Below are 21,571 nucleotides of genomic sequence, written 5' to 3'. Positions count from 1 at the left end.
CTTATTAATGAGGCTAGCCAGGCATTTCCAAATATTGGCTACTTGGTTTTGAGCCTGGAGACTCAAAACCAAAATCAGCCATATTTCTAAAGAGCTACAGAAATTCATTTTTCTCCATAAAAGTCACCTAGTTTTCCCACTAGGAATTTGACCATGTGAAAAAGTGTAAGTGAGCAGGAAGTGAATGCAGAGGAAGTGGATACTGGGATGATGCCCAACCAACTGAGCCACAGTGGCCAGGGCTATCTTCCTTCTGAGACCTGGAAGCTCCCAGGCTGTCTGAGCTGCCAGGTTTGCCTCTCAAGTTAGGTTAAGTGACTGGATAATGCCTTTTTACCCAAGGTGATAGTTCCATTTATAAGCCTAGAGCCTACTACCTCCTGAGTAATCAAATAAACAAACTAACAAACGTCTTTTAAAACTGTAATTTACCTGTGAAGGAGAGAAAAATTCATTTAGTATAAAAATGACATGAGATGTGCCAATAAGATGTGAATCCCCACAGTGGAAAAAATCCTATTACCTTTTAGGGGTTTTGCCTGGAGGTCAGATCCTACTGGGGGCCTCTTTTCCCACTCCTTTCCCATTCTGAAAAACGGAAGCCTTTCCCCTCCCCCACCTCCCCTTCCCAAATAGTAACTAACATTGGACCCAGCAGAGGAGGATAACGCCACACACACCAAAGGCTGGAAGAACATGAGAGAGGATGCTGGGGAGAAGTCAAGAAACTGAAAGGGCTGCGAGGCTGTGGGAGGGGATGGAGTGTGGGAAGGGGATGGAGTATGTGGAGGAGATGATCCTGGGGTGCTGACTGTAGTGTGCTGGCCACAGGTTCACCTGTCTGTGACTGCACCTAGGTACCAAGCCCTCAGATACATGGAATCCAATAGAATACACAGCCACTTCAAATATTAGACCCACCGGGCCCCTCCATGAATTACATGGCTTGACGTAATAAAGTCACTAAATGCTCTTCCAGCACTCAACTGTTTGCTTGTGCCATGCCAGCGTGGCCAAGGGTAAACCTGAAGGGGGGTGGGGAGGGCGGTGAAGGATTTAGAAAAGACAGACAAGGGAATAAAGCTGAGGCTCAGTGGGACGCTGCTTTTCTAATGGAGAGACAGAAACCCTGCCTCTAAGCCAAGTCTTTATTTTATAGCCAGATTCCAGGAAGCTAAGTAAGGGCGTGGTCAAGATGTTAATAATGTTCTAATCTACTCAATTACATGCACCTGAACTCTATCAAGCCCACATTACCCAACCACGTGGGACCACAGGTTTGGACCATTAGGTCAAGTTTACAACTATAGCCTTTGGCTATAATTGTGCTGGGAGGGCTCTGCCCTCCAAGCTGGGACTTGCATGTGGCTTTGCCACGAGAGGACTGTGCCCTCTCATTAATCTGAGGCTTGAACCTATCCAAACACTGTAGCCGCTCTCCACATTTGCTGACATGAGGCTGGGTCTCAGCCACCAAGCCTGCTAAGCTCACTGAAATGCAACTGCCAAGCTGTGCTTGAGCACTTTCCATAACCAGCCCTGTGGTTCTTAACAGAACTCGGCACCAGTAGCACAGCGCTGCTCACCTTGCCTGGGACTCAAACTACCTTCTCAGGTGCTTCTTCACCACCCTCCCTCTTCCTGCTTTCTACTGGTCCTGGCCAACCTGCACTCTAGTGGGCAGTTGATGTTAGAAGCATTGGGTATCTTACAGTTTCCTGAGGGAAGGTGGCCTTCAGAGGCTGTTTCTCAGACTTGATGGTGGACAGACAGCAGAGAAATAGGGGCCCAGAACCATTTAAATATCATTTGCAATTCCCATTTCTCCATTTGGGACATTTAGCTTCAGTTCTTTCCCTTTGCTATGAATTTTAAACTAATTCCAAGAAGGTGGAAACTTGTCATGAGTTCTAGAACCTTATATATGTGGGCATTGCAATTAGGACAGGAGGTAGGCTCTTCCTGTGCTCACAGCAAACACCTGGGCAGGTGCTGCTGGGCTAATAGCAGAGGCTGGGGAGTTCAGTCTTTCACCACACAATCCGTTTTTCCTCAACCTCCTGGCTGGTATTCCTTACCTATGTTGCCTGAAAGAATGAGAATTAGAAATGTGGACATGTGGAAATAAACATTCAAAAAAATAAACATTCAATGGCCAGTGTGGCTCATTGGTTGAGCATCAACCTATGAACCAGGAGATCATGGTTGGTTCTATTCTTGGTAAGAGCATTTGCCTGGGCTAGGGGCTTTATCCCCAGTGGGGGGCATGCAGGAGGTAACCAATCAATGATCCTCTCTCATCACTGATGTTTCTATCTTGCCCAGGCAGGTGACCAGGAATCAAGCTGTAATCTTCTGGTTCATGGGATGACACTCAACCCACTGAGCCACATTGGCTGGACTGAAAAGCAGTTTTTAATTTTAATGAGGTCCATGTCATCAATTGTTTCTTCCAGGGAGTATACCTTCCGTGTTGTATCTAAAAAGTCATTGCCACACACCCTCTAGGTTTTCTCCTATGTTATCTCCTAATGTTGTAGTTTGGTGTTTTCCATTTAGATCTGTGATACACTTTAAGTTAATTTTTGTAAAGGTGACATTTTAGCCTCTCAGCTCTCCCTCCCTTTCCTCTTGCTTTAGAGGAGGTGTCATAGCCCAAGAAGGCAAAACAGGCAGGGCTCTTTATTGCGCCTCCTTAAATCCTCAACAGGTGTTACTTGTTTTTGCTATAGTTTTTTTTTTTTGTTTATTTTTGTTTGTTTTTGTTTTTTTTTCTCCTAAGAATGCCAGGGTTCTCCAGAGCCAGTAATTTAAAACTTACTGGTATTTAAAAATTAGAATCACCCTTTGAACTTTAATACTCGAAGTGTGGTGTTCATGCCCTATATCCTTAGATTTGTGTTGTCCAGCCCGGAGGTGAATGTAAGTCTGGGCTTACATTTGAAACTTTTGTAAGCTCCACTTGATTATCTAATGTGCTGCTAAGGTTGAGAACAGCATGTCGCATTATGGACTAAGTCCAGGAATTTCTGAGGCATGATGTGACAGATAAAAACCTGATCAGAGTCTGAGATATCTGCTTTCTTAGGAAAACAATGCCTGTTCTATTTATTTAATTACCACATCAGTTATGAATCTCAAACTTGCTGTTTTTGGAAAATGTACAAAGGAACGAAAAGCTTTATCATGTGAAAGTTACTAAAAATATTGACTTACAAATTCTAGTGGTTTTACCCTTTGACACGATCAACTCCAGACAGAGCATACAACCGTTAAAATCTCCTGGGGTTCTAGTTACCAGACTAGAGACAAGTAATCTAGTAATAGACTATAACTAAAGGCTATAAGGAGGAAAGCCTAGATATAAAAGCCTAGATAGAAGTGGCAGAAGTTTGCTGGGCTGGAAAGGAGCATGTCTAAGTCTGTCATGACAGCAGACTAATTCCATTCTCCAGTCAATGGTTCAGCACCTCCTGGACGGGGGTAGGAGGTTCAGACATGCCACACTTACTTTTTCTCACACCTGGATAGAAGGGCTGTGGTGCAGACGAGCAACATTTGTTCTTTCACCCAGTGGCTTTTACTCAATAGTTGATACCTGGAGGTTGGGATGGGTGCGGGATGAAGATGGTAAATGGAGAAAACAAAGAAGACATCTATAATAATTTCAGCAATAAAGATAAACTTTTAAAAATAGTAGAAACCTGTAGAAATCATGAAACCTATTGCTCAGACACCCATATTTTTCAAGTAAGTTAATATTTCCACCTTGACCAACTAACTTCTTTGTTGAAAACGTAAAGTCCACATGCCAAAACAAATACCTTGCTTTTTCCCTGCCTCCTTGTAATCTTCATCCCATCCCCTTCTTAATTTCTAAGGCATAAAAGGAACTGCAAAACTGTCATTCTCTGGAGCATCTGAGATCTTGCTCCTGGCAGATGTTTGGCTCAAATAAACTCTTCCAAAAATTCTCTACAAGTTTGGACATTTCTTATGTCAACACCTTTGATATTTTCCCCCTTACACTTGGGAAGCTTTTCCCCCCCTTGAAATCTGGAAATTGTTTTCTTGAGGAATATTACAATCTGATATATTTTGACTTTACAGTTTTTTGTGTGTTTTTTTCAGGAGCATTTTTCTACTTTCCTCTTTCCTAAATGTGTTAGAACATGCTCTCTGGAAATTCCCTGTTGACATTTTAAAAAGAAAGAATTCAGATCCAGAAATATGCATAATGATTCTTCCTGTTGTCGGGAAATCAGGACATGAGCCGGAGTTCCCTGAGCGGTTTGAGTTTATCGTTTCAATGATTGGAGTCGTTTATTTTGGCAGGCTGGAAGCAGGCTAGCTTTCATAGTTCAACAAATATTCTCTAATTCTCTAGAATACACTGAACATTATTTGAACTCTTTTTTTTAAAGCTCTATATTCACTGTAATAATTTCCTCTGGAAATTAATTTGTTATAGTTATTTCCTGCTTATATTATTCACATAGAGATCCTACATGAGAGAAAAAAACCCCAATCAAACTAACAAGTGAATCCTTATCTCAGTTAATTTAAAAAAACTCCTTGTACACAACACGTAAATCAAATGCAAAAAGACAGAATGAAGAATATTCTTAAAATGACTTTGCAAGATGTGCTTTATTTTGAGTCAGTCCTGAACCCAAACTACATAGGATCATTTTTTCTCGACATAATCTAGTCCATTCAACGATTCTCAGAAACTGTATTTTAATATGGAATGAAAACTACATTTCAGTCATAAATTTCCATGCTACAATGTTATTTAATGAAGAGGTTGTATTACCAGTAACAATAATTTAAGAAAAGACCATTGTTTATTTCCCCAAGCTCAATATACATATTTCTTTCATAATTATGAACTTAAAAAACCCGTCTCAGATGTAAAAATGTGAATTGGAATATGTAAACTCTTTGATATACCTGTAAAACAGGAAGGAAAAATGTCACATACAGAAAACCATTGTTTAATCATGGAAATGGGGAAAAGCGTGTTGGGGGTTGGAGAAGGTGGAAGAGTGCTCATGACCTCAGTTGATAAAGAGTTACAAAGTCAAGGTTCTCCACCTCTGCTGGGCGGCATTTCCCGTCTTTCTACTTCTTGTCTGTGTTTCACCAGGAGCAGTGATGGGCTCTCTGAAGTAGAACAGCCACCACCATGGATGTGAATCACTAGCTGGGTCTCAACAAAGCCCGTGTCCATCTATTTGTTTTGCTGCTTTTTTTTTTTTCCTGAGAAGTCACTGGTGTTTATTGGGGGAAAAAATTTTTTTTTTAATTAATCGTCAGTTAAGATAAGGCAGTAAGAGTGTCACTAAGTTATCTTTTTGCTTAGAGTGAGGCTTATCCATCCACTGGCATCTTCAAGGGTAATCAACTCCCTCTCTCTTTTTCTCCTAGAAATAGGTTTAGGAGTTTTCAGCCTCCTATTGCTGTTGCATATTTGGGTTGTGCTGAGGTCCATCTATTCTCCCCTCAGCAGCTTCCCCACTGGCGACAAAGCGCCGTGGCCTGTGCGATAGCATCTCCTTCAGAAGGACAAGGTCCCACACAGGAAAACATGGCGTCCTTCCTTCTTCCTTCTCTTCTGTTTCTCTGAGGGAGGAGCCCCATCCACGATTCCTTTACATAGTCTATCAAAATGCAAGACACTGTTGATGAAAACATAAACCAAGTAGCCCTGATCCAGAGAAATGGAAGTACAAATCACTTTTCCAACAGCGCCTGGACTTGCAAGGTAGCCTTGACTATAAAAGGAAGCCAACTCCCTTTGGCCGCCTGTCAGAAGAGAAACCATTTCCATCAAATGAGAAATGCATAGCTCTTATGAGAATATTGTGCTTTTTTTGTTTTTGAAAACTCAAATGTTATCTTGATTTGCAGTCTGTGTCCTAAGGTGTCAATTTGTTTTTTCTCTAGTCCATTTGATCATGGTTTCTGGTGAGCGGTACAGGAATATTAATTTGGCATAGAGATCTTCCTCTAGTTCCAGTTCCCCTGTCTCTCGAACTAAAAATATGTCCGTGCACAGCTTCAAAATTCGGTCCACATTTGGAAGCTCTTCAAACATGATGGAGTGGGAAATCCCACTGAAGAACTCTCGGACAAACTTCCCAATCACAAGGACAACTGAAGCATACAGTCCCATGATACTGAAAAAAAAAAAAAAAAGTAGAAATTGCAGCTACCAGTTAAATATGGTCAATAGAACACATCTAAAAGAAAACTGTAACATTTTCTTTCCAAATCCATAGAAGATATGATAAACTTAGCAAAGCTTACAGTTTTTCTCTGGTTGAAAACATTTACTTTTTTGATGATAAAAAAGGTAATTCATGCTCTTTCTAAAAAAAAAAAACTTACACATTACAGAACTCTAAGATTTGAAAAAGAAAAGTCCTGTGAAATCTCACATTTTGGAATTTACTAATTTTAACAGTTTCATGTATAAACTTCAGGTGATTTTACTGCATATAATAACATGCATCAACCATATCATATATTTGGTGGAAATCCAAATGTACTCTGTATAGTTTTTTGTACCTAACACCTTTCACTTTAATAATACTGCATTAACAGAGATTCATTTTTATAATGAAACTTTTGCAATTTCTTAAGAGGTTTTTCCCGGAAAATGGAAAACTTTCTACTTCTACTTGTAGGGGATGTGACAGTGTCCTAGGATTTTAAGCATCAGAATGTAGTGAAAGGGTAACATTGGACTTGTCCAAAACTATGGTTTCCGATGATCCTATATCTAAGGGCATAAGGAAGCCTAAGCAAATAAAGATAAATTTATGCTAATTTCTAAATTTAAACACTGAAGTGCTTCAATCAAACTGTGCTTAACAGGAAGATATAGTTAACAAGCTGGAAAGACAGCTTCCAGTCCCATCATTAGCATTGTGGGCCACACGAGGATTGGGGCTTCTTTGGGACTCTGGTTCCTTATTTTTTAAGATGAAAGGTCAATGATCTGTGAATTTTAATATTTAAGCTACAAAATTAGAAAAATTTAAGAAGATAAATGGCTTCCCATCTTCAACTTTATATGATACAGAAGTAGACTCCTTTTTTTTAAGAAAATAAATGTTTTCTTTTGGGGGGGCATATTTTTCAATTTTATTTTTCAATTACAGTTTACATCTAATATCATTTTGTATTAGTTTGTGAGGTCCGCATAGTGGTTAGCAGACATAGACTCTTGTAACTGTTCATTGTTAAAAGGGTCCTTACCCATAGCCAGCCAGGAAGCCCAGACTGGGGGGGCTGACTTTGTCATTGAAGACCACCAGCTCTAAGGCCTGGGCATGCTGATTGTAGAGTCTAGTTCCAGTCAGATTGAGAACCCACCACTCACTGTTAGATTTGGTTGTATTATCTCTGTACAAAATGATGGTGATATTCATGAAATTATTTTCTGGAAGAGAAAAAATATAAAATCAAGTTAGCATGAGAATTTTGGGATTTAATGCACATCCACAACAGTCTTCAAATGGCAGAACCTGGCTCCCATCCACAGCATATCATTCCAGGATGCCCGCCTGGCCATGCTCACAATGCAGTGAAGAGAAAGAGCGGGCCTAGGCGGGTGTGGGGTTTCTCTTTTTTACTAAAAAGGTCAGACACTGCAGCTACATGTGCAGAGCAGCAGAGTCACAGCCAGAGAGGGAAAGACCCATCACCTGGGCATCTTTCCAACAACTAGTTAGACATAAATTCATTCTCATCACCGTTGTATGGAAAAAACACCGTTCCTGGAGCACTACCATTGATGTGGAATCACCTGTGGGCTGAATCAAGTACATTTCCTACTACCTTTTCATTGCTCTTATTGTGGGGTCTTCATATTTAACACTGTAAGAGGCAGTTTTCTGCCATAGATATGGTTGCTAATAGAAACAAGTAAGCAGACTGACTTAAGCAGTAATGTAAGTCATTAAATATGAATTTGAGTCAATCAGGTTCTATACCAATAAACAGAAAAAGAAAATGAAGAACAGGTGAGCGAATGACTCCTCTGGCTGGTGAGCACAGCCAGGAGCCGTAGCCTCTTGCAAGGGAAAGAAAACTGGAAAGAAGTTGGACAGAGGTTGAAAAATGCAAACCCTCGTGTGTTGAATAAAAGAAAGATTAAAAAGAATGACTGAGTGATTCTCTCTCATTCTTACCAGATAAAAGTTGCTTTATAGGTTTGGAGTTAGAATCACTAGGTGCTTTCACGTAATATGGGTAGATCCTTTCTATAGTCCTATGCATAAAGAGAGAAAAAAAAAAAAGGTAATTGAGTTTTAGTTGTTTTACCCACATAAAATTGATTTTTATTGCTATTTTGACCTTATATCAAACAAATAATGGCAAGAGTCTTTATATATCTATACAATGTGTAGTCACCACCATTTATGGATACTGGTTATAATTGGAATTCTCTGAAGCCAAACAAATTCATCAGGTTCTATCCCAATGCTAATCTAAACACTACACACAAAATAATCAATGCCTTAAAACTGCTGCAGGGATTTTCCCATATCTGCTACTGTTTCTGAAGCAAAGGGCTGTCTTTCTTGCTAGGAGCCTATAATTTGTATCAATAACATTGATCACTCTTGATTTTTAGGATTTCAAAGATATTGATAATCAAGTGGACTGCATTTGATCTAGTGATATGAGTAAGGTGTGAGGAGAGAACTGGTGACCTGAACCTTATCCAACCTCTGCAGGGATGAGCAGGGTTGCCTGCGGAGATTGTCCCATCGTCCTAGACCTATTTGTGCATCTGGGAAGTGATGGAGGTGGATCTGACAATCTTCGAGGGACCTTCAACTTGATTGGTTAACAAAGGATGTTTTAGTCAGGAATCTGCCTGAGGATTGCATCATGGTGGTTCCCACATTCAAAGCATAAACACAGGGCCAGGGCAGACTGGCCACAGAACTGGCAAGTGGCTGGTGGACATCATTTAGCAGTTTTAGACCAACAGCACTTTTTTTTTCTCCTGCTGCTAGTTCTTACATTGGAATCTAAACATCACAGCTTGGATGTGTTTGAAATGGAGCACTCATGTGGCATGATAATATGTTAAGATATAATTTCCTCCTCAAATTTCTGTTTACCTTTTGCCAAATGTGTTCCCCCCCCGCAACACACACACATTAGCTAGGCATTCAGTGACCCTGCAGCAGGAGCAACAGGAAAGGGGTCTTGCAGAGTCTTCCCTTGGCTTTTGGCGATTACAGAAGATGACAGCACAGCTTGCCGCTCAGGGGTGAGAGCAATACTCCCTGGCTAGGCGGACAGAGAGTGAGAGGGAATGCAATAGAGTTGCTTCAATCTAGTACAACGAGGCCCCCAAACAGAAATCCACTAGAGGTACCAAAGAATGATGAGTGCATTTCTGGCACATGATGAATTCGTAGGTGGGGATTCTTTACCAGGTACATACACCTATTCAACCTATAGGAACAGAGCAATCCACTTACACTGGCGTTGTGGAACTTTGCGTGTCGTTGCCAGCTATCATTTTAGCTATATTCTCTCGAGTAATATTTTTAAGAGGAAAAGAAAGTTTATCTGTTGCTATTTCTGCTTTTGCACCCAGACTCATGTTTCTGTGAAGAAAAAACATACAACACGTCAATGTCGCTGATTATTCAGAAGTCTGGAAGAGAAATTATCAACTCACTTAATTCTTAATGTTATTAATCTCACCAAGGTGTTATTGGGTCCAGTACTGTCAACCCCAGCCCTTCCTGTCCACCTCAGCTGTATGTCCTATTTCTTAGACAACCAAGTTAGTAAACCCCAGGGAGGCCACACACACTTTCACACAAATGGCGGAGGAGGAGGAGGAGGCACAGTCTGCTGAGCAAAAGAGAGAGCGTCCTGCTGCTCGGACACGCATTTCCCAAACCCTCTCTATGTCAATCTGGTGAAACTGGTGTTCCCGGTGACTAATGGAATCCACATTTTTAAAAGAATGTTCAATCATAAGGTGATGTTTCCTGTTGTTGTTACTTTTTTGGTAGGTCTTCAAAGAAAGGCTAAGGAGTAAATTTTCTTGGCAGTACAGAATTTCATGTGAGGAATCTGGGGCATTTAAACAAGAAAATAAAATTAAAGAAACTCTTTTGCATGATCAACTATCCCCTTTTGGAATATTTCTTTACTATTTCCTTGTGAATTCGCTTTAGATTCTAGAAGGCTTTCTTCTGTACCTATCATGATTTTTTCTTAATTCCATCGGAGAAGCTGGAATGGTGGACCCACATGAACCTAAAGCTTGGTTGACAAATAAACTTGTAGAGAGTCCTCAGTCACAACTGTGGTGGAAGAAACTAATCAGTGGGTATATTGTGTTGAGGCCCCCGAACTGCTTCCCTAACACATCTGGCGTTGGGATGCCAGAACTTTTCCTAAGACATGCTCAGTCTAAACAGGTGAAGGAGCAGCCACGTGCTGGCCATTGGCTCAGGTTCGGTGAATAGCCATTTCCCTCAGCTCCACTCTCCTGGGTCTGCCAAGCTGCTCTCACATCTCATGCTTGGAGGAAAGATCTGCTAGGGCTCCCTGGATATTGGAGAGATGCAAGTGAGAAGCTGGGTTCCTAAGGCTGCACATTCTTTATTATTAAGACCAAATTTTCAGTGGCAGAAAGTGAAGAAATTAAGCAAAAAACATGTACATAACACATAGACACAGACAACAGTGTGATGATGGCCAGAGGAAAGGGGGGTGGGAGGTTGGTGGAGGTCAGAGGAGGGTGGGGACTGAAAAATACTTTGCTTGGGGGCAATGATGGCATGGTGCAGTGTGCAGGTGATGCTTTATTGGGTTGTACATTTGAAACCTGTATGGTTTTATGAATAAATTTAGTAAAACAAAAAAAAAAAGAAAAGAATAAAATCATAGAAGGCCAAACTTCAACCTTTTAGGAAAATCTTACAATACATCCAGGTTCTGTTTCATTTTATGAGTCATCGCCCTTTTTTCTTTCTACCTTTCTCTCTTGCTCACAGAACTCACTGCCAGCCTCTCTTTGAGACTGACGCGCTACCTACTGCGCTAACGAGGCACCTTGCCAGCCTCTCTTTGAAATGGAACTTAGCCCTGGCCCAGTGGCCTAGTTGGTTGAGCATTGTCCTGTACACCAAAAGGCTGTAGATTCAATTTCCAGTCTGGGTGACATATCTAGGTTGTGAGTTCAGTCCCCTATTGGGGCATGTATGGGAGGCAACTGATTGATGTCTCTCTCCTCTCCTCTCCTCTCCTCTCCTCTCCTCTCCTCTCCTCTCCTCTCCTCTCCTCTCCTCTCCTCTCCTTTCCCTCTATTCTCTTTCTACAAATAAATTAAAAAATGTCCTTGGGTGATAATTAGAAGAAGAAAAAAAAAAACTTAGTAGAAAAAAGGAAATGTAATAAATTTTAGTTTTGTCAATGATTCCCAGGCAAACCATTATTTAATAAACAAAAATGTTAGTAGCATTGAATGATTGTTCCCATGATGTAATGCAAACTGAGATCCACATTAATATATTTCTTCTATATTATTAAGCTCCCCACCCCATCCCGAGTTTAGATTGGGGGAAAAGGGAAATTATGCATGGAAATGCAGTAACTACCTCTGAATACTCCATGAAAAAACAACAGAGAAGCTACTATTGGGATCCAGGAGCTCGTGTACCATTTTCTGCTTACTGGGAGGGCTGATGGTCCATAAAGAATTTGAGTTTCCTTCCAGTTCTGCTACTGTTATGTCTTCTTTTTCATAATTTTCCAGAAATTGCATAGCACCCTATATGCACACAAATACACATGCATAAATAGATCACATACACAATGATGATAAAGTTATCACTCTTCCTCTTAACTGACTGTTTAGAGATCATTTCCTCTTTAAAAGGAACATTTCTATACAGATTATCTTGGTGTCCCATTGCACTGACTTTATTCCCCTGCCAGTGACATCATCAAAGCCCAGTGGCGGTACTGCCACACCAATACAGCTATGGAATCACTCAAATTAAATAGTAAAGGCAAATCAGATGACTTAGTATATCTTTTCCTTCTCACTAAGAAGAAAATTTTTCAACTTTTGGAAAAACGTCTCTCTGGTAAGAGAGTCACATTTCGTTGACCCAGAAATCCTGGCCCTGTCCTCACAGATGTTCATCTCTCAAGGTTGGTTTTGATAGTGTGCATCAGAGACCAATAATTTTACAAAAGAGAAATGCCTCTGTTTACCCAATCACTTAAAAAAATATTTTGTCCATTGATTTTTTTTTTTAGAGAGAACAGAAGAGAGGGGGCAGGTAGAGGGGAGAGAAGCATCAATATGAGAGAGACACCTTGATTGGCTGCCTCCCATAGGTATCCCAAACAGGGATTGGAATCGAACCTGCAACCCAGGTATTGGCTGCTGAGGAGGAATTGAACTCAAGATCCTCTGGTGTACAGGCCAATGCTCTAACTACTTAGATACACCAGTTAGGACTGCTTAATTCCTTTTTTAAAATTAAATAATAAATATTAATTGTAGCCAAGCTGGTGTTGCTCAGTAGTTGAGCGTAAACTCAAGGACCAAGAGGTCACTGGATCCAAGCCGTCAGGATATAAGCCTGGGTTGCAGGATCCTCAGTAGGGGGCAAGTGGAGGCAACCGATCCATGGCTCTCTTTCATCAGTGTTTTTCTGCCTCTCTTCCTCTTCCTTCTTCTAAAATAAAAAAAGCCATATTAAAAAAAATGTATAAAAATTATTTGTAAAAATTTTTTTAATTATAAAAGGTAATTATTATTTTTTATTACAGAAGTAGCTTGAAAAATATTTAGACAACATCATATGTAAAGAAAATGCAAAGTATGTAAAGAAAATATAAAGTCCCTTTCTTCTACTATGACCACCCTTGGGTAGTCAGAGCTAATCAAATTCGCTACATACACATGCCATGATTTATTCAACCAGTCCCTACTAATCCTCAAGCTGCTTCCAGTTTTTTTTTTAGTTTTTTTTAAAAATATTTTATTGATTTTGTGCAGAGAGGAAGGGAGAGAGATAGAGAGCTAGAAACATCGATGAGAGAGAGTCATCGATCAGTTGCCTCTTGCACACCCCCTACTGAGGATGTGCCCGCAACCAAGTACATGCCCTTGACCGGAATCGAACCCGGGACCCTTCAGTCCCCAAGCCGATGCTCTATTCATTTAGCCAAACCGGTCTCAACTGCTTCCAGTTTTTACTAATACAGGGAATGTTGTCAAAAGCAGGTACTAACATAGCACTTTTTCTATATTTTTAATTATTCCTTTAGGGTAGATTCTCAGAATAGACCAACCAGTCAAAAGAATAAATATCTACCCAAACTTTAAAAATTAAAAAAATATTTTAAAAGGATCAACCCCTGTTGAGCTTACATTGAAATATTCTGAAATAAAATTATGAATATTAACACATCCAATAATATAGAAATGATGTCTTTTATGATCAAAATGGCCAGTGGCTCGGAATCTGTTGTGTTCAGCTGAAAATCTCTGAAAATCTACCCCCCTTCCAGGCCATGGCAAATAGTGACTAATATGACAACCCCTCAGCTCACCTAGATGAAAGCTCTTCATAGAAGTCCATTATATACATTTACTTACAGTGTCACTAGAGAATGCTTTCTTAAAGTTCTCATACTTGGCACTGTCCATAACTTTCAGTTGGCTTTGCTGGGCACTCATTGTGAAAATAGGCTGGAAAACAAGACACACAGTGTTGTGAATATTCTGAAGCTCTTCTCTGCCTCCTGGGTCAAAGGGGAAAGGTTCGCATAGGATGCCACCCCCTGAGCACCCAGGAACAGCTCACCTCAGAGAGCTCTTTTCTGAAGGGATTATTCCTGCACCCCAATCCAGAGCAGGCCTCTCCTTCCCCTTATTTCCAACATCACAGATTTGCTGAGAAGTCAAACTTTAGATAGGGAATGTGGACTGGCAAACTCTAACTACTCGTCCCGTAGGGGTGAATCAGGAAAGAGTACTGTGTGTGGTAAGGTACTTGAGCGAAACCAGGAGGAAGTGCACAGCCATTACCTGGTAACCACCCAGGGTGATTGTGACCGAGACATCCAGGGGCTGGTTGATCACGCCAGCAACAGATTTGATCAAAGACATGAAGAGAAGAGGGAACCAGACAATGCAGATGAGCAGAACGATGATCATGCCTCCCATGCCATACTTCACCACTTTCTTCTTCTTCTGCCCCCGGGGCTGAGGGTATCTCTGCAACAGAGGAGTTCACACAAGGCTCAGGCCGCTGTCCCCTGAGAAGCAGGGGGTTGCACGAGTGCTCATCTCATGGGGTTGGGACTCGATTCAGTCCCGATTCTGCTGTTTGTTCTGACGTGGGGGAGCAACCTTGTCCCAACCTGGGAACCAAGGTAGGTGGTGACATGAAGACGTGGTGAGCTCCCTACATGTCCCCACCACGGTGCCACGTGGGACCAACAGGACCCCGGTGACTGTCTCCCTAAAATTGTTCTGTGGGTTGTGTTGGTGATAAACCTCAGGACAAACGGATCAAATGTGGTGCTGAATAAAGCCTCTGGTTTTATGGGATCATGCGGGAGAAAGACATTTTACTTTAAATTCCCGAGCATTCAAAAGCTTTGCCTTTTAACTGAGCCCTTCTCCCTCTTGCTGGGTGGAAAAACATTTTTCACTTCATTCATCACATGTTGTCAAAACAATGTTGTTCAAGGCATGCCACACGATCTGCAGGATCAGCACAGTCCTCTGCTCGGGTGCTATGCTGAGAGGGGTGGGGTTGGGGGTGGTGACAGGTGTGTGTGTAGCACTTGGTAGGGCTGGAATCACTTCCATTCACTTTGCTAAGAGACCCACTAAGCTCTGTCTTAGAAGATATGGGCAAGGTGGAAGGAGCCTGCTTTGCTGTCTGATATTAAAACTGCTCCAACTCTATATGCATATTCCTTGCTTAAATGTTGCTTCTCAGTGACCTAGTTTCCTTCCAGGGTGACCCCTGAACTTAGGCTACATGTATCATCTGGCAGCTGTCGCCCCTTCCCAACCTGGGGCTCACACTCCATTAAGATGAGTTCATTTCAGTACGTTTAGGGCAAGAAAAATAATGTACATTCTACCTGTAGGCACTGAGCTCAGGGTTACACACTAAGAGAAAGGTCTGGAAGCCTGCAGAGACCTCTCTGGGGACTTTAAAGGACACTCATTGCCAAAGGGCTCGCTGAGCTTTGACACTGAGTAGCTCCTGAATATGGGCTCGGAACCATGAGGACACGAGCTGGTCAGAGCCAGTATGGAAAGCATTATTGACTCAGTGCGAGAAAGGTGATGCTTCTAAATGACTGCTGTGAAGTTGGGTGAGGTTCATATTAAGGACAGTATTAATATTTTAATACTGTTGCATTGGAATTTGATATTATGGTTTAAAATTTTCTATTTTAAAAGAAAAACTAAAATATTTAACATTTGGAAATACATATTCATACACCACAGATTTGTTTTTTCATTATTTTCTCAGCGAGGCCAGTCTAGACAATGGGCCACTTAACCCACTCCAACAGCACCCTAGTATTACATAGCGGAGAACTTGGTGAGTTAAAGGAGATTTATCTATTCTCTGTCAAGAGCAGTTTGAGTCTCTTCTGCCTGTTGTGGGACCATGTTGGTTCCCCTTTGAGGTTCCCCTCGAAAAGCTCCCAGTAATCCCCATACCTCCTCCCCGTTTTCTACTCACCCCTCCATGCATTTTCCAGGAAAGAACAGGACCAAGACCTTTGGCCTCTCTCTAATTATGAGGCTCTCTTTCCCTTTAACTTTCAAAGCAACTGTCACCTTCCTGTTCTATGCTGCTCCATCACCCCTTTCCTAGGTGAGTCAACTCTTGACCAAGAGTTCCAGTTTGTAGTTCCAGTCTCACTGCATTTCCAAACAGCTTCTTAAATTGTTTTGGCACAGCCTGTGTTCCTCAATGGTTGAACCTCCACCCATGAACCAGGAGGTCACAGTTTGATTACCAGTCAGGACACATGGCCAGGTTGCTGGCTGATCCCCAGTAGGGGGCGTGCCGGAGGCAGCCAACCTGTGATTCTCATCATTGATGTTTCTATCTCTCTTTCCCTCTCCCTTCCTCTTTCTAAAGTTAATAGAAGCATGTTAAAAAAAAAAAAGTGTTTGGGGAAGTGGCTACATGGAAGTCATAGTAAAACATGACTAGGAGTGAGTGGCTTGCATTGTGTGTGCTCCTGCCAACACGGACCTCTCAGGAAATTGTCGTTTCTTTCTTTTCTTTTTAAATATATTTTATTGATTTTTTACAGAGAAGGAAGGAGAGGGACAGAGAGCTAGAAACATCGATGGGAGAGAAACGTCAACCAGCTGCCTCTTGCACACCCCCCACCGGGGATGTGCCCACAACCAATGTACATGCCCTTGACCAGAATCGAACCCGGGACCTTTCAGTCCACAGACCGACGACGCTCTATCCACTGAGCCAAACCGGTTCCGGTTACTTATTGTCGTTTCTTCATCTAAAGTGCATTCATGAAACCCCAGGAACACATTACATTCAATACGGAATAAGCCCCAAGAAAAGTTACTTTTAAAAGACGCGTACTCTTCTGCTTCATATTAGAAAAGTGATGGTTACTGGTAATGCTTCAGTCTCTTATGGGACGAAGTAGAAACTAGTGTCAGATTCATTTAGACATTTAATACTTACCTCTCACCTACCCAGGTTTCTCCAGATGTTTTACCGTGAGTGATTTAAATAGCCAGAGACTTAGCATAAGGTAGAGCATATATTTAAATTAAGGAGATACATTAAAATGTGGCTTTTATTTATTTATTTTTGTTTTTTAAAATATATTTTATTGATTTTTTTACAGAAAGGAAGAGAGAGGGATAAAGAGTTATAAACATCGATGAGAGAGAATCATTGATCAGCTGCCTCTTGCACACCACCTACTGGGGATGTGCCCACAACCACAGTACATGCCCTTGGCCAGAATTGAACCTGGGACCTTTCAGTCCGCAGGCCGACGCTCTATCCACTGAGCCAAACCGGTTTTGGCTTATTTACTTATTTATTTATTTATTTATTTTTTTAATTTAATTTATTGGGGTGATGTTAGTAAAATTATATAGGTTTCAGGTATACACTTCTATAATACATCATCTGTATATTGTATTGTGTTTCCCACCCCAAGTCAAATCTTTTCATCATCATTTATCCCCCCCTTTACTCTCTTCTACCTCCTCCTCCCCCCTTTCCCTCTGGTAATCACCATGCTGTTGTCTGTGTCTATGAGGCTTTTCTCTTTTTTTTCTGCTTAATCCCTTCACCTTTTTCACCCAGCCCCCAGTCCTCCTCCCCTCTGACAGCTCTCAGTCTGTTCTCTGTATCTATGAGTCTGTTTCTATTTTGTTTGTTTATTTTGTTCTTTCCACATATGAGTGAAGTCATATGGTACTTGTCCTTCTCTGATTGGCTTATTTCTCTTAGAATAATACTCTCCAAGTCCATGGATGCTGTTGCAAAGGGTAAGGGTAAGATTCCCCCCCCCCTTTTTTTTTTAAATGGTTTTAATAAACGGGGATTCCCTTTTTAAATGTTTAAAGATGTCTTCGGTTTCTTTTCTGTGATTCTTAGGAAGATCTTTATGTTCCATTGAAACTTACTGGAGCTTTTGTCTACCTTTCTTGGATCTTACAAATTGATTCAAAATTGCAATATATTTTCTAATATTTCAAATAGTTTGTTTCTCCCTCCTCACATTTTTAAACTTCAGACTAAATAATTCTTGGTTCTTCCTCCTTGTTTTCATATGACATGATTTCCAGATCTTTTTGTCGTCCTGATTTCTACTGTCTCTTTGGTAGACTGGCTCTCATATTTTGTCATTATATCAGTTTTCTTGTACCTTAAAAATCAGGAAAAGCTAACACAATTTTAATTATATTACCAGCCCCTTCTCCTTCACTCCCACAGATGCCCAAACACAGAGACTATTGAGTTAATGGCCCCATGACTACAATTCCCAGAAGAAACTGTAGAATACAGAGATTACACGGACTAGAGGGGACTTTTTCAAAGAGATGAGAAAAAAAAAAGAAGACATTTCACACCACCTCAGCTAATGTTGCTTGAGTATTTTTATTGTTATTATGCAAGAGATTCCTGCTTCATGCGTTAAACTTGAGAATCCTATAAATATCAATAATTGTAATTCTATTTTTAATCTTAATATGCAACCTGGAAGAATAATGAGGTATTTGCATTTCAATTTCCTTTGCACAAAGCAGTAACATTGTCTGTCCCTCATCAAAAAGCACATCAGGTGGTCAGCCTGAGACCAAGCCACCTCACCCAACTTTTTTCCACCATAGCAAATTTCCTCCTGTTCCCCAATGAGTTGGTTAAGAATTATTGAGCCACACAGCAGTATATAATTTCTTCTTTTAAAAATAACTACAATACACAGTGGCCAAAAGAAGAACACATCTGGATGCTATTGCTAAGACAGCAGTATGTCCAAAATTCCCAACTCTAGTGGGGTGAAAATCAATAGGATATTTATAAGTCCTAGTAGTTTTGCCCCTGTCTCCATTTATTTGGCCACAAAACTTGCAAAGGTTCACATTAATCTTATAATCAGTCTGTATCTAAGAGAGACAAATGAGGATAAGGCATTTTTATTGGCTTACTTTTTCCGACTCCCGCCAACACTTCAGGATGAATATGTGAGCATAGATGTCCTCCACACAGATCCAGCTGGAGAGGCTCAAGGTCGTGTCTGTCCACACCCAGTCCATCACAGCCCTTAGCTCAGTCAAAAATGGAACAAGGCGGAACCTGGCAGAAACCACATGTTGTTAAAGAGACAGTTCTGGGATGGCCCCCAATATTCAGCTAACAATGGGAATGCATGCAGTTCTTAATGCTTTAGCTCTTAGCTCTTAGAAAAAAATTTCTCAAGGTGACCCTTATGATAAAATTCAACTTGGAATGCAACTGCTTTTCATTAGAAGTCTAATAAATGAGTTGGTATTTTCCGTTCCTTTTTTCTTTCTTTCTTTTTTGGCTGATGGTCTTAACAAACTGGGATTCCCTTTTTGAGTGTTTAAAAGTGTCTTCTTCAATTTATTTTATAAGAAATTGTACAAATCTTTCACTTCTTTGGTTGAGTTTATTTCTAAGTATTTTATTATTTTTGATGTTATTGCAAATGAAAGTTTTTCTTTATTTTTTTTCAGATATTTCATTGTTAGTGGTAGAATCACAACTGATTTCTGAATGTTGGATTTTGTATCCTGCAACTTTACTGAATTCATTGATTAGTTCTCAAGTTTTGGGGGGCAAGTCTTTAGGATATTTATATATAAAATTATGTAATCTGCAAATATATTTTGTAAGCATTTATTTATTCATGTTACAATAATCTGCTGGACACAGGCTTATTGATTTGATTGTTAGGGCTTTGTTGTTGAGTGAGCTGGGAAAGTTAATACACTTTGTAAGTGAAAACCAGGGAAATGAGAGCCATCGGAGGAAACAGGACATGTCTTTGGGGCACACAGTAGACTTACTAGATGACTAAGGCCAACAGGACGCTGGCTCAGTCTCTTATATTTCAATTGGGAATGGGTTGGCCTGGGCTCCTCTCAAGTCTGCAGACTGTTCCCTGTTTCTTGACTGACAGCTTCTCCCAGGCTGGAGGGTCTGGGTTAATTTCAAAGCCCTCACATCATCTTGGGTTACTGCTTGGTATTCTCCTGTGGGCTACACAGCTTTTCCCAGAGAGCACTAATTCAACATGGGGAAGAAATATCAGCCCCCATACAGGATGCCACTAAGTGAAGCACTGTTCCACACTGGAGGTTCCTGACATCTGAGCATGCTCAATACCACTTTTATGACCAAGTCCCTAGCCCCCAAGTTTGGTCTTAAGTAGGAGCCAGCCATGCCAAGAGCAGACTGACTTTTATGTAATCAGCCTGATTTTTATGACTGATTTCTGAGCAAACAGAGAGCAGATGCTACCAATGAAATGCTCACATGGACGAGCAATATGCTTCCTTCAGCAGCTAACTTACTACCAGGAATAAGCAAGTCACGTGGCATTCCCACTGATGTTAGGGGGGAATAAATGGCCTATTCAATGCATGGACTTGCTGTGCGTGCAAAATTCCAAAGGTATTTTGGAATAGTCTAGGTTCCAAATATTTTGTCTCATTGTGCCCAGAAATTTATTTATACTTAAGGATCATGAATCCCAAAATATTATCACAGTAATTATGCAGGATATAGAAATAGAAAATTAACCCACGTGGATGACCCCAGAACATCCTGGTCAGGTGTGTGGCAGCTGCACATAGAAAGGTATTTCAAAAAGCGTATCTGCTCTATTCCTAAATACTGTAAGAGTTTCCTTCCTGTACATCAGCAATCTTCCTCTTCCTATTCTTTCCCAGGTAGGAAGCAGAATGCCTTCCACTTGGTGGCCCTCTGTGAGTGACTTTGGCATACAGCATGTGTCCTTACCCTTGAAACAGGAAGAGGTTGACGTAATTGTAGCTCTTTGTGAGGAAGTTTCCAAGCACTCGTGTAGGGTAGCCACAACGGATTTGGTAGGCAGACAACCCAAAGTAAACACATTTTACAAAGTACCAAAGCTGAGCAACCAGGTTCTGGCTGAATTTCCTAAAACAGAAACATTCAGAAAAGTGAGGGAATGGACTCCTCTTCTGGTAAAAGGAAACCAGTTTAGGATTTTAACAGAAGCCTAATTGCCCCTCTAGCATTAAAGTCAATTCAGTCAATTCAAAGGAATTCACTATGTATAGTTGATCACTTCACAGGCAAAAGGTAGGGTAATAAAAAGATCCTATGAATGGTGCCTCTAAGGTAGGGGTGTCGAACTCGATCAGAGAAGGGGCCAAAATCTAAAATCCAGCCTAAATCGCGGGCCGACTGGTTTACTGAACAGTCATAAACTGTCATTGTGATGGAAACGCAGCGGAGTGCAGTGATGACAGCGCGGTGCGGGCCACATTGCAAGGCCTGGCAGGACGGATTTGGCCCGTGGGCCTTGTGTTTGACACATGTGCTCTAAGGTATTAGTGTATCAGTTAGTTGTTTAAGCCATAAATAAAATAAATTACTGTTAAGTAAATTTACTATTAACATTTTTCTCACAATGTGGATATTGCTGCTACTCTGTCCAAAAATTAAAGCTCGAAAAGAAAAATGTACAACCATAATTTTGTAAAGTTCAATTCATTTTCATTCACACTTCTAATTAGCCACGCTTATTGACATGCTATTCTTAAGGCTTAACTCTGAATGACTCTAGTGCATAAGATCAAGTTCATGTTAAAAATGAAGACGTTTAATGATATTATTAAAAATATTTTTACTGCACCATATGGACCAGTCCATGTTCCCCTTCTGTGGACCCTTTATTATCATATCCTAACAGTTCCTATTTATAGCTATCTCCCTTATTTTTCTATTATCGATTGACA

General features: G+C 40.8%; 1 protein-coding gene across 5 annotated transcripts in view; it reads right to left on the bottom strand.

Moving 5' to 3' along the window:
* Positions 1–4,631: 4,631 nt before the first annotated feature.
* PIEZO2 (piezo type mechanosensitive ion channel component 2) overlaps positions 4,632–21,571 on the bottom strand; it is a 309,124-nt gene continuing 292,184 nt past the window's right edge. For 4 of the 5 annotated variants that reach the window (XM_036418635.2, XM_045574327.1, XM_036418630.2 and 1 more), the window contains 9 exons: positions 20,589–20,747; positions 18,752–18,899; positions 14,099–14,287; positions 13,667–13,759; positions 11,649–11,821; positions 9,510–9,638; positions 8,202–8,281; positions 7,267–7,450; positions 4,632–6,182 (listed from right to left, as the gene is read on the bottom strand). In XM_036418635.2, the coding sequence (XP_036274528.1) occupies positions 5,930–6,182; positions 7,267–7,450; positions 8,202–8,281; positions 9,510–9,638; positions 11,649–11,821; positions 13,667–13,759; positions 14,099–14,287; positions 18,752–18,899; positions 20,589–20,747 (1,408 nt within the window). In that variant the 3' untranslated portion in view covers positions 4,632–5,929. Of the gene's footprint in view, positions 6,183–7,266; positions 7,451–8,201; positions 8,282–9,509; positions 9,639–11,648; positions 11,822–13,666; positions 13,760–14,098; positions 14,288–18,751; positions 18,900–20,588; positions 20,748–21,571 lie in introns of those variants that run through there. The other variant, XM_036418633.2, reaches the window with a different exon arrangement.

Source organism: Pipistrellus kuhlii, unplaced genomic scaffold, assembly GCF_014108245.1.
Source record: "Pipistrellus kuhlii isolate mPipKuh1 unplaced genomic scaffold, mPipKuh1.p scaffold_m20_p_6, whole genome shotgun sequence".
NCBI classification, from domain to species: domain Eukaryota; kingdom Metazoa; phylum Chordata; class Mammalia; order Chiroptera; family Vespertilionidae; genus Pipistrellus; species Pipistrellus kuhlii.
The sequence above is the reverse complement of the archived record's forward strand: the minus strand, read 5'-3'. Positions and strand labels throughout refer to the sequence as shown.